This window comes from Triturus cristatus, chromosome 11 (genome assembly GCF_964204655.1).
Source record: "Triturus cristatus chromosome 11, aTriCri1.1, whole genome shotgun sequence".
NCBI classification, from domain to species: Eukaryota; Metazoa; Chordata; class Amphibia; order Caudata; family Salamandridae; genus Triturus; species Triturus cristatus.
In genome coordinates, this window is record NC_140594.1 from 1,085,796,082 (window position 1) to 1,085,809,683 (window position 13,602).

General features: G+C 40.4%; 1 protein-coding gene across 4 annotated transcripts in view; it reads left to right on the forward strand.

Moving 5' to 3' along the window:
• PLD1 (phospholipase D1) overlaps positions 1-13,602 on the forward strand; it is a 422,898-nt gene that overhangs the window by 261,632 nt on the left and 147,664 nt on the right. For all 4 annotated transcript variants that reach the window (XM_085635446.1, XM_085635443.1, XM_085635445.1 and 1 more), the window contains 2 exons: positions 10,352-10,504; positions 11,347-11,496. In XM_085635446.1, coding sequence (XP_085491572.1) covers positions 10,352-10,504; positions 11,347-11,496 — 303 coding nt within the window. The remainder of the gene's footprint in view (positions 1-10,351; positions 10,505-11,346; positions 11,497-13,602) is intronic.

The following is a 13,602-nucleotide window of genomic DNA, read 5'->3' on the forward strand; positions in this document are numbered from 1 at the left end:
AGCAAATCCTTTTCAGTCGTCTTTTTCCAAAGGATCATCCAGCCTCATAGAACTGTCATCATCTACATCCCTCTTCCTCGTCCCACTGGAGATTTCCGACTTCCGTTTCAGAGACATAGTCCGACTGTAGAAGTCTTCACCATGGCTTTGACTCAAGGTTATTCAACGAGAACGCTCCCTCCTTCGACGCGTTCTGCAGTCTTGCCCCACCGAACTTTACCTTCTCAGAACATTTTAATCAGAAATCCTTCCGAGTGTGGAGGTAAGGGCTGACTGGGCCCAATCCTTGTATCCAAACTGTATTTCATCGCGGTCGGTAATGTTTTCGACTTTGACCCCATCTTGTGCGACTATATGTCCGCGGTAGGCGCTTCGATCTTTTAGGTGCTAGTTTTTACAAAAAAACATTGTAAATTCATTAGTCCGGTTCTACTGATTGGATTTTTTTTTTGTTTTGGTGTCAAGTGATTTATTAAAGTTGACTCTATTTTTTCTTGTGTTGTGTTTTCACCTTATTACTGTTTGTGTACTTCATAAATACTTTACACACTGCCTCTAAGTTAAGCCTGATCACTTTTTCTGCCAAGCTACCCAGGGTTAAGCACAGGTTAATTTAGTGACTTTCTCTGGTTCTCCCTGCAACGGATTGTGGCTGTTGGTTGACCCTGGCTCACACCCCAGTCAACAAAAAAACCATTTTCTCACTGTACCTTAAATGCCCCACCTAATTAGTTTGTAGGTTTCCCAGCCACATGTATCATTTCACCCCTCCATTTAAGTATCTATATTATACTAAAAGTGTTAAAACTATTCTCTACCACTTTGTCTCCTTTACTTAATTTTTCATGTCTATTTTTTAATTGCTATTTCTAGACCTGACCTCTCCATTATGCAATCTGTCATTAGATTTGATTTTCCCAAGCTGGTAGCCCTTGTGGAATGCTGTTGTTGATTAATTTTATGATTTGTCCACGAGCTCTAATGACACTACTCAATAGATGCAGATACTGGCAGTCGAGGACATCCTCTTCTTTTATTATGCCTTAATCACATTTATCCTTGATGTTCTAAAATTATAATAGGATAGCAAAATGTGTGTTACTCTTCCAAGCACAATGAACTGCTATCAGTCACACTGTACCAGTGCAAACATCTTTTATCCAAAATACACATTTTGGACACAACTTCGAAAGAGCCTCTGTTCTACTTTCGGAAGAGGAATGCTCATTACTCTGGAATGTTTTGTTGAATCAAGATCGCACAGGGACCTTTCATTTGCAAACTATTTCCATATCATTTTAATTATAAAAACATACATGGAAGAATGTTTGTTTTTTACAGCAGTTCCCACGGAGAGATTGAACAGACCCCATGATGAGAAGTAACATGCTCTGTTTGTTATATGTATTTTTTAGATTTCTATTTATTTGCCTCAAATATTTTGAGAAATAGAAGTGTTTTTCCCTGTGAAGTGATAATACTCTGAAGTGTAGCCATGGGACAGGCTACACAGCAAAGAACTAAAAAGGGTTTACACTATTGATGGGTGAAATTCAAGCAATTTGCTTTCAAATGATTCCAAAAACTGCTAAATTATGTGAAATTACCTGAAATGTGAAAGTGGCATTAAGCGCAAAAGTTTGCCGTGAAATACATTATGGATGTGAGAATGCATTTCACATTAAAAAAGTGGTGAAAAAAACAAGTGATCTGTATGTGGTTCCTGTGCTCCTAAGCTAAATGGTTTTTTTACTTCTTTTTATTGCAGTTTGCTCAGCCAACAGTACATCAAGAAACACTTTACACGTATCTTATGTCATACATAATATTTTACATTCATCATTTCACCAGTTATTGAATACATAATCCACATAGTGATGGTGTGGTACTAGTCTCCCCTTATTCCCACTGTTCCTCTCTATAGTCCTCTATAACCCTGACAATTCCCCCAAATCTTTGGACACCCTCTACTCCAGTATATCGTGTGCTCCGCTTGCCAACACCAGTCAAGATCCAATTTAATGTCCTCCACTTTCGAAAGGGCTAGAGTGGCCCAGTTCTTTGCAATGCTGCGCTTTGCCACCACTGCGGCTAGTGCCAGTCACATTTTTTATGTTTAAGCCGTGCCTCATCCCCTGTGATCAGTAATAGGAACCACTTCGGTTCTCCTGGGACCTCCGCAACCTCAGCCACAACGCTCCCAATTTCTTTCCAGTAGAGCTATGTTGCCGAACATTCCCACAACAGGTGGTAGAATGTTCCTGCTCCACATGACTCAGTCAGTGCAATAACATTCAGGGGTAGTATATTCGATGTAAGATTTTTAATTGAATGAGGTGGAAGCAGGAACGTATTGCTACTTCTATCGGACCCTGTATGAACTCCACCCACTCTTCATCATCAATGTGGCCTACATCAATCTCCCATGATGCTCTAGGTGGCCCCAGGGGATCTTTGACATTATTTGTTATTTTCTTGTATATTAATGGTATTGCTTTGCCCTCTAATGAGTCACTTATTAGCCAGTCCTCTAGGGGGAACACTTCTGCCAGGTTCTGCCCTTCACGGATATGGCCTCGGAGTGTGTAATCCAGCTACAAATATTTTGACCACTCTCACTTCCCCATATCATATTACAGGTGAAGCAACTTAATATACGCCTGCCCCCTCCAGACGTCACCTAATTAATCCAGTCCAAGAAGTTCAAATTTTCCAAAACCGTGTAGCCTGCCCACCCTAAGTTGGTTGCTATCCCATAGCAGGGTCAATGTTGTCAGTCTTCCCTCCCAGACCAAATATTTCGTCGCTGCCCTCCATGTCTCTTTTGCCGATCATGTGTGGGCTGGGAGGTCCTGCTCCGCCTTCCTATCATACAAGGGGGGGGTAGCCCCTGTCCCCCATGACCAACCTATCAACTCTATATGCCGGGTCACTCCGATCACCCAAAAACCCAGTCATTCACTGTAACCAGCTGGAAGGCCCAGTAATATATCTTAATGTCTGGAATTGCTAGTCCTACTTAGTAAACACCTCTCTGCAACTTATGCAATGCTGTGCGTAGCGTACCTCCACTCCAGAGAAGGGTCCGCAGCTCGGCCACTCATTTCTTTAAGAAGTGTGGGGGGACATAAGAGGGCGTGCTCTTCAAAATAGACAGTAGGCACGGCAGTGTCATCATCATAAATAGGGCTGCGCGGCCCATTAATGTAAGTAGCCGTGTCCGCCATCGCAGGGCATCCCTTGTGAATCTGTCCAGCTGTGTCGCTAAATTCTGTTTGTAAAACTCTTGTAGTTCTCTTGGTATATAGATCCCTAGATATTTAAACCCTTTGAACTTTAATGGGACGCTACATCTAGATGTCAGGCTCGGGGGGCCACCCACCAGTGAGAACAGCAGGGCCTTATCCCAATTTATGCGGTATCCCGAATATTCCCCTTAGATTCAGAAGATAATCAATAGACTGCCTTGGTCTCTTCATGTATAGTAAAATATTGTCCGCGTACAAATATATGAACTCATCCTATTCCTCCACCACCGAAATGCCCCATATCAAGGGGTCCTGTAGGACTCAGGCTGCTAGGGGCTCTAACGTCAAGGCAAATAATATTGGAGACAACGGGCATCCCTGTCTTGTCCCTTTCTGCAATGGGAATACCAGGGACAACGTCAGGTTAACTCTTACCCTGGCCAACGGCTGTTCGTATGACAGCTTCACCCATCCGATGAAATTGGGCCCAAACCCCATGTGACCCAGCACTGCTAATAAATAACACCATTCTCCACTATCAAAGGCCATCCTAGCGTCCAAAGATAGGAGGGCCGCTGGGTCTGTAGAGCCAGCTTCTGTAACATGCAGAATCCCAAATATCCTACGTATATTCAGCCTGGTTCCCCTGCATGGCATAAATCTCGATTGGTCTGGATGTATGAGAGAGGAGTTCACCGCACCCAACCGCTTGGATATAGCCTTTGCCAAGACCTTTACCTCATAATTGAGGATGGAGATCGGTCTGAAAGACCCACACTCCTTTAGGGGTCACCTTCCAATCTTTCCTTATCTTCTGTGGCTAGCTGCGGTAGGGGTATGTCTTGAAAGAAATCACTGCAGTCCAGCTCTTTTCTTACTAGTCGACCATAAATATAATTTCTCGTAGTACGCAGCAAACTCCTCCACTATCTCTTTTCCAATGTTGTGTCGCTGTCCTTCTCTATCAACTATTACTGGGACCCATTTATTTGCTACTGATTTCTTATCTAGCCACGCCAGTAATTTGCTAATTTTGTCTCCCACTTCGTACAGTGTATGCTTGGTAGCTAGTGCCTTTGCCCTGGAACTCTCCTCTAGTAATTTACGTTGCTCTTTCTGACATAATCTTAGACAGTGTCTCACTGCCAAGGGTGCCCCCTCTTTCCCTGCCATTCGTGCCTCCAGGCTCAGAATATTACTTTCAAGGGTGTGGCACTGCAATGCCCTCTACTTTTTCAGTGCCCCTATTTGGGCATGGGTGTGGACCCAATCACTGTTTTAAACGCCTCCCAGATCATCACCATCAAACCTATGTTTTCAGCAAAAAAACTGTCTCGAAGTCTCATACTCTTTTATTAATTTTACATCTTTTAAGTACCACGGGTCAATCTTCAGGGGCAGGACGTGATTCTGAGTTGAACCTACCAGCAGGACCTCCACTGCAGAGTGGTCGGATACACCTTGTGCACCGTGTGTGGTACCTTTAGAGTGCCCTAGGTTATGGATCAGGTAGTCTAGTTTGTTGAGGCCCCCATGATCCGCTGACATGTGGGTGTATTGTCTAGCCCTTGGGTGGTGATGGCACCAGATATCACCCACTGTGCTAAAACTTTGATCATAACATAATTGTCATATGGTATAATTATATCTTTGTGGGAATTTTTGTAACAAGAATAATCCGAAATGTGTGCAATTATGTTAAATTATGCTGGCATAGCAGAACGCACTGAGCTAATTTTACAGTACTAGACATTAAACAGTTGGATGAAAAGTTGCAAAGGGTCGGTTTTCTTTTCATTTTAAAACTTAGCAAGCTTTTAAGAAGCTCTCCAAGGCTCTCATTATTTGTACACAAAAGAAAAACCGAAAAAGGTTTTTAGGATAACAGCCACAGCAAACCCTCAGTAATAATGAGAGAAAAAATAAATTGTTAAAAGTTTTGCCTACATGCGAAATTTAATGGAAGTGGCAAATGTAGCAGGTTTTAAAGTTTCATTGTGTTTAGTTTACGCACAATTGGATAAGGGAAGTCCTAATATCACACACTCTGTTCTAAGTAGGATGTTTATTTTATTTTAAAAAAAAGTTTTTTTTACTTTGTTGACTGATGGATGTCTTCAATGGTTATATCACTTATGTGCATACATAAATTCACAGTGAACTGTCTACAAGGAGGACAGTTCCCCCTGTTCATGTACATTAACCATGTGAAAGTTACGAAGGTTTGATGCAAGAAACCACCTTCTTGAATTGGGATATTGAAACATATCCAATGTTAGAACTGGGGTTTCTGGTTGGCAGAGTTATGCACCCTGTCCAAGCAGTAACCAACACTCTAGTCAGGGTAAGCTGGATACACACTAAAAGATAAGCTGTGCTCACCCTCTGGTAACTTGGCTCAGAGCAGTCAGCCTTATCTGAAGAGGCAATTTGTAAAGTATTTGTGCATCACACTATGGCACAGTAACACAATGAAAGCACCCCATAAATACTCCACACTAGGTTCGAAAAATAGATTATATATTTATGAGAAATACAAAAATAAGACAACAATAATCCAAATAGTAAAACCGAAGTTATGACTTTTTTAAGATTAAAGAAAAAAGTAGTGCTTAGAAGCAAATAGCGCTTGGGGGTTTCTTGAGGTCGCGATGGACTGGGGAAAATCCAAAGCTCAGGCCTACCACTATGGAGGGCAGGCCAGCTACAGGACTCATGCAGGTCCCACTGAAAAAGTACCTTGGATGGAGCAAGTGTCGATATCAGAGACTCGATGCATTGGTTCTAATCCGCACAGGCAATGAAGACTTCATCGATGAACCCCTTTATGATGCAGGTATTGAGTTGTCTTCGATCAACTCCTGTGTCGGTGTCGAAGGGCAATGCATCGGTTCTTCTCAGCAGAAAATAATCTGTGAGTCGACTTTGATGGTTCAGTACAGTAAAAGTCACCTTTCAAAAGCTCAGGACTTTAATTGGCACCACTTGGCAATGCAGAACTCACAGATGGCAGAGTCCAGGTGCTGTTGCAGGGTTTAAGGAAGTCTTTGATGACCCCGAGACTTCAGAACAGGGAAAAGCCAGCAAGCCCTTGGAATCACTCTGGGCTCATATGAAATGGGTCCAGTCCTTGTCCTCTGTAGGGCAAAGATCAGCAGGCAGTAGAGAAGCAGTCCAGTAGAGTGGCAATCCTTGTAACACAGTAGGCTTTACTCCTGGCAGAGTTCTTCACAGTTCTAATAGTGTACTTTCATGGTTTGGCCAGAGCCCCCAGTTCATATACTGGGTTGTTCCTTTTAAGTGGGGGTGACTTCAAAGCAGACCCTTGAAGTACTCAGATCCCCTTTCTTCCCAGCCCTGGCTCCAGACTGTCAGTAGGGGGTAATCAGCCCTTTGTGTGGGAAATAGAACTCTGCTTATTCAGGTGAAAGTGCCAGCTGTCTTCTTTCTTTCTGCTCAGGAAGAGCTATCAAAATGCATATAAATGCAGATGAGTTCCCTGTTACACCCACCCTTCCTTTGTTCGTGTCAAGAGGGAATGCACAAAGTTTAGCTGTTACCCAGCCCAGACGTATATTCAAGACACGCTGCAAGGCACATAGAGGAAGGACTAAAAGCAGAGGAATGTCCACTTTTTAAAAGTGGCATTTCTAAAATAGTAATGTTAAATCAAATTTTACCATTAACTTTTTCTCTTACTGGATTGTCTAACAAGGAGGATGCATCTGGGAAAGAAATTAATTAGTAGTACCTTTATGAAAACACTCTGAATATGTTGTTGCATATACTAAGAGCAAAAGTATATATCAGGGATATGAGGGCTATATAAGGTATGTAAGGGATTTATAAGGGATAGAATGCATGTAACAAACTGTGAGAGGTGTGTAGACTATGATTTTATCGTATAGATACATGATGTGATCGGGACTGGACCTTAAGAGATGGGATGGATGGAAAGGGTTTATGGATTTTTAAATGATTGAGATTATACCATGTAATGTCGATTTTTATAAATGGCAATAAAAATATGTTTGCGAAAAAAAGATATGAAACATGAAGCAGCTACTCCTTTCTAATCAGGAATTACAGCTTAATGATGTTTTAAGGAATTCCCAATGTTAATCTATGAGGTGTAGGCTTCACCGTAGTGAAAAACAAATGTAGCTGTTTGTCACTACTAGATTTTACTAACACATCGCCCTGCCCTTAAGGCTTCTGGGGGTGACCTATGTGTAATAAAAGTGGAGTTTAAGGCTTGGTAAGTGGTTTTAAATGACAAGTCGAAGTGGCAGTAAACTGAACACACAGGCCTTGCAATGGAAGGCCTGAGACCGATTTGAGAGGCTTCTTGTATGGGTGGCACAACCAGTGCTGCAGGCCCATAAGAAGCATTTATTTTACAGGTCCTGGGTATATGGTATACCACTTTACAAGGGACTTACAAATAATCCAAATGTGCCAGTTGTGTATACACTAATGTTACCGTGTTTAGGGGAGAAGCACATGCTCTTTAGGACTGGTCAGCAGTGGTAAAGTGCTCAGAGTCCCAAGTCCAACTCAAAGATATAGCAAAAATAGTAGATAAGCAGGAAAAAGGTTTGGGGGAAGATCACCCTAAGAAAGCCAGGTCTAACAACTATAAATTGCTCATTGATAGCGATGCTTCAGCATGTCTAGAAAGATGCCTAATATTACTTAAACTCTTTGCTGTCATAGACAAGTCATAATGGACCATTGCTGGTCTGTGGAGAAGGCAAGAACAGTTCAGAAAAGCACTACTCTTCCAGTTTAAGGGTAAAAAAGAATATTCTACATTAGTGCTACAAAGTCAAAAGTGATCCCCGAATGAGCACAGATAAATAATTTTACGATCAGTGTACAGGGGCAAGAATATGTAATACCAGAGTAGCATGATACTAGATAGATGTCAACCTCCAAGCTTCCAGTAAAAGGACCATCCAGATATTAAAGATGAATGGATAATTGCAAGTAAAAGGCATGTGTAAGTTCACAGTTGTTCTACAGAGGCTATTCACTTAGTGAACATTAAATATGAATTATAATGACTTATTCTGGACTTCACATTACTAGGGACAGGCCTAAGCCCTGCACAAACAGGTTAAGGTGATTTCATGGCCAACCACAAATTAGGACACCAGTTTCAAAAGCAGTCACACACTCACAGCAAAGGTATACCCATATTGACATGCAGGGAACATTCCCATCCTAACAGTGCTTTAAACTAATTTGGACGTAAATATTACTTTAAAAGGAGGTGGTGATTTGGTATGCACAGAACTTCACACAAATTCATGAAAATGCTAAACCAGTATTGCACATAGCTAGGAAGCAGTTGGCTGTCTGAATTTATCACAGTTTTATTGACCATGAATTTTCAATATTTCTTGTAGACATCTCTTCTGACTCCACACACAGTGAGACTCATACAGTAGTGGACATTATTACTGCTTAGGACTGGTGACACTGTCAAGATTTGACATGTGACCCAGAGAATCCATTCTCTGTCCCGTCTGAAATTTCTAGTGACTTGCTGTCCATAATATTGGCGTGTTTTCATTCCACCATCGCACTCTAAATTCAAATCAGTCGAATACAGTGGTAAATCCATCACAGTGGAAAGATCTTCACTCCAAAACACAGTAGACCAAGCCCTTAAATGTCTCTAAAACCTTCATTGCTTTAATATGAAGAATTTATTTGTCAGGCTTTTTGAGACTGACCCACCTTACGGGTTTACCCCTCCCATTCGAGGGCATAACATCACATCTAAAAAAAATATAATCACTGCATCCGAGAACCAGAGGTTAGTGCATGAAGGACATGATCAAGGCAAAGACCTGTTGAACACACTTCAAAAACAGAAACATCTCCTGCTCGGGTCATACTACACTCAGACATTACTGTGTAAGATTGGGAAGGCGCGGAATGCCCTATGCCACCTCCAGAAATGTGGTACATAAGGTACATTCATCCACACATGGTGGCATTGGCTGCAGATATGCCACTTCTGGGAACATGTTACCAGATTCCTGGAGGGAGTAGTGGGTGATACTAAAGATGTGACACCTAAGCTGGCCCTACTAGGTATGGCCACCCTCGAACCTCACTAAATATCAAAAATTGCTGATGAATCTTGGCTTTTTATTGGTTAAGTGGGATATTGCCCAGAAGTGGGACTGTGAAATGACCCTATCTTTTCGGCGGTGGGAGGAAGGGATGGACCGCTGCAAAATCATAGATCGAGAAGTATATAAGAGCAGAGGTTGTGAGAAGAAGTTTAAGAATGTCTTGGCATGTGAGACGTGGACATATAGAACCGTCTAGTATGCAATGGGATTTGTGAATGAAATCATGGCATAGGTGGATAGGATGGAGTGACAGTAGGCGGCACGGGGGTTCTTTAAAATTGGGATATACTGATGACATTTTACCCTGTATTTGTATCAGTGTGCTTTTTAAATGTCATTATTGTTCTTGACAAATGCAAATAAAAATGTATTTTAGAAAAAAATAGAAACATTCACATATGTTAATTAATATACATTCGCATTACTAAGAACTGCTTCTGAAAGACACCCAACCTTTGTGTGCATCTTTAAAACAGCAACTTGTGCAAGTCTCTTAAACAACTGTTAAATTACCACACTTATCAATGAGAAGACAATCCTGTAGAAAAGCAAAACTTAGGGTACTGTTATTCTTAAGAAGGCCTAGTCATATTTTTAACTAACTCTCCATGGGATATACCATGGTATGACCCACAAGTTACAAAATTGGAGCAGAAATAATTTTAAAAACCCACTTGATAATATAATTCCCTCATGTCCAAAATGTAGAAAAGCTGGACCAATTATTCTTGCTAGTCATCAATTTGTTAAGGTTTCTTGAGAATTAATTCAGCGTGTTTTTTAAGATGCATTAGTTGTAAAAGCCATTATATTGAGTAATGAAAATAATAACTTTTGGAAAAAGATTACTTTTTATATTTTTGCTCTTTGCAATATTTCCTGGCCTAAAAATATGATAGCCACCACCATTTCTGGTAAATTCAAGTAATTTGAAATGGATTATTATTCTTCTAGATGGCTAGTCGTCAAAGATTCCTTTTTACTTTACATGAAGACAGACAGTGGTGCCATTTGCTTCGTGCTGCTTGTTGACAAAGAGTTCAACATCAAGATTGGCCAGAAAGATACAGAGACAAAATATGGTCTTCGAATCGACAATCTTTCACGGTAATTATTCATTTTTTCTTCCTCTTTTTTTTTTTTTTGTTTAAAACCTAAAATACAATATAAGTTTAAATAACATACCTTTCTTTCTACACAGTGCATATTCCATTGTTTGTTGGATTTACTTTCTTCCTCTTCTTCTTCTTGCATGCAGACATCGTTCTCACAATTGTAAAAGAGGCAATTAAAAATCCAGCTCTATCAATTTACAGTTTTTACACCATAAATAATCTAAATAAGTTGTGTGTATGTCCAAGCTCTTGATCTTCCATGGGGAATCTAGGTGGGGTAAATTCTCTCGACAAATTTGCATCATGTTCTCCTTTACATGAATAAGGAAAGAAGATATTTAGGAAGCTTAATTTAAATATTTATCAACCTTTGTCCACAATGTTGAGTTTAATTAATTTTAGTTACTCTGATTATCAAAATGTGTTCATCGTACTTAGTTACAGGACAACTTGCGTTACACAAACAGTTGGGCTATGATTTATTTAGTGTGAAGGAATGGGAGAAAAAGCTGTTTAAAAGAGTATATTTGGGATCCTTAATTTGTAACATTAGGAAAAGGATAAATTTAGAAGCCAATTGTAGGTATATCAGCAAACTTTGCTTGTAATTATTTTGTGATTAAAGCATGTGTACTGTATCCGTCAATCAACTTTAAAAAAAAAAATCTATATATATGTGTGTGTATCTGTATAGTCTATATATATATATATATATATGTGTGTGTGTGTGTATATACATCTATCCTAAACATTATTGAAGGAAAGTTGTTGAAAACAATTAGTTTTATTAAGATACCTGACATTTCTCACCTGTGTATTTTCCCTCACTTGAAGGTCCTTGATCCTGAAGTGTTACAGCTATCGACATGCACGATGGTGGGGACAGGCCATAGAAGAATTTGTCAATAAGCATGGCAAAGACTTTCGGACGGCTCACAGGTTTGGGTCGTATGCTGCAATTCAGGAGAAAACATTGTCGAAATGGTAAGGATTCTTTAGCCTGAAATCACATTTTGAGATTGATGTGCTACCAGTTTGTTTCATGGGGGCTGCTTCAAATTAAGCACATCAATTTCTGCATCTAATGATTTTACTTGGGGAGTGCATCTATCCTGTCACCAAGGATTACAAACTTGTACATCAGTCTATTACATATACTTCGAAGCGTATTTGAAATGCTAAGAAAAGAAAACAGTGGGGATAAAAATGTGTTTCCCTTTGCCAACTTTTTACTCTACTGAAAGAGCTGAGCAGGTACTGTCTTATTGTTGCTACAGTTTTTATTTAATTTGAGTTCATTAAGTAGGCTGGCAATAGTAGGGTGAGGACCTCCATAACCTTCTGATAATATTTAGTCTGTAAAACCTTAGCAAACCACAAGCATGATAAAAGCTCTTTCCATAAAATACCTACAGATAAACAAAGCAAGGACTGGCAAAGTAGGACACTTCCCAAATGGACTAACTCTAACAAGCCTCCGCATTAATTCACCTAAAGAAGGAACTAAATGTTGTACATCATTCAGGATTCAAGAAGGTGGGCATAAATAAATGTCAAAGTGATTCATGAATTGGAGTCGTGCACCAGCAGTGCTCGTGTTGACTTTAGTGTAATCTATAAAGGGAGACCATTTTTCGGTAGGTAAGAGATTTATATTTCATTTGATAGTCGCTATTATCCTTTCCAAAGACATAGCCCTGAAAACTTGCCTACACTTCCAAAACTGTTGCTTATGCAATGTTTGGAGTTTGTTCATATTAATGCACTGGATTATTTGGGATTTGAAGTGGTATGGTTAAGCAGTGAGACATCCAACATTAATTTACGATCAACATAATCTATACCAAAGAATGCTCTCTGATATATGGCGTGTATGACCAAACGTAACTTTCAATTTCTAAAGAACCTATATTATTTTTTCTAGTTGGATTTTGGGAAAGTTATCCTTGTATGGCTTCCAGGTTTTATCACTGCAACGTAAAATACTCTTGTAATCATACTGCAATACGATAGGATGTAAAATCCATAACCATCAGGTCTTCTTTGTGCTTTAATTTAGGAATTTCTTTTTGGAGAATTTTAGCTCTGCTCATTTGGGTTTTTAGGCAAAGGTTGGTCGCTGACGAGAGGCAACTACCTCGAAACACGTGTCCAGGGATGGCTAATGCAACACATACTTTTCTACATACATCGTGGCATAGGCGTACTCGCCGTCGCCACTACATCAACCACAGTTCCTTGGGGCAACTTGCTGGTGTGACGAGCAGAGTGCGACCAACCTTTGAATCATTTATTACGGCTCTCTTGAGCCAACGGGCTGACGAGCCTTGGACCTGCACCTGCGCGCCATGAGAGGTACTTCACCTGTTTTAATTACATTTTGGCAGTCCACGCGGCACCCCTTTACACTGACCTGCTCCCTGCTGACGAGAGGCAACTACCTCGAAACACGTGTCCAGGGATGGCTAATGCAACACATACTTTTCTACATACATCGTGGCATAGGCGTACTCGCCGTCGCCACTACATCAACCACAGTTCCTTGGGGCAACTTGCTGGTGTGACGAGCAGAGTGCGACCAACCTTTGAATCATTTGGGTTTTTAGGCCTGCCCATGTGCAATTAACTCGTTTCAATTCTCTCAGGTTAAGTGCATTAGGCGGTATTTGAACGGACAGCCCTTGATAGGTATTTTCAAGTGTTTATGTAAGCTTCAGCTAGTCTCATAGCTCTTAGATTAACAAATAAAGCACTCTGCACATAGGGTATTTGGGATGGCTTTGTGCAGCACCTTGTGTGGGTCCGCGTGATCCTGGTCCTGGTATTTTGGTGGTATGTATTACAATGGGTTGGATGGAAGACATAACCCAAATCATTCAAGGATTGTCCCACTTTTCAGTGCATTGCTAAATATCACTATGAACAAATAGGTACCTGTTTACAGGTTCTAATGATATCAACATTTTTTATGACAGATTGAGTAAGTTAACCTTTAATATGTGCTGTGTGTTTTTGATGTGAGATGCACAGCTTGACTATGGATCCATAGTGGAGCACGTGTAATGGAGAATTCATTATTTGTTTTGTATG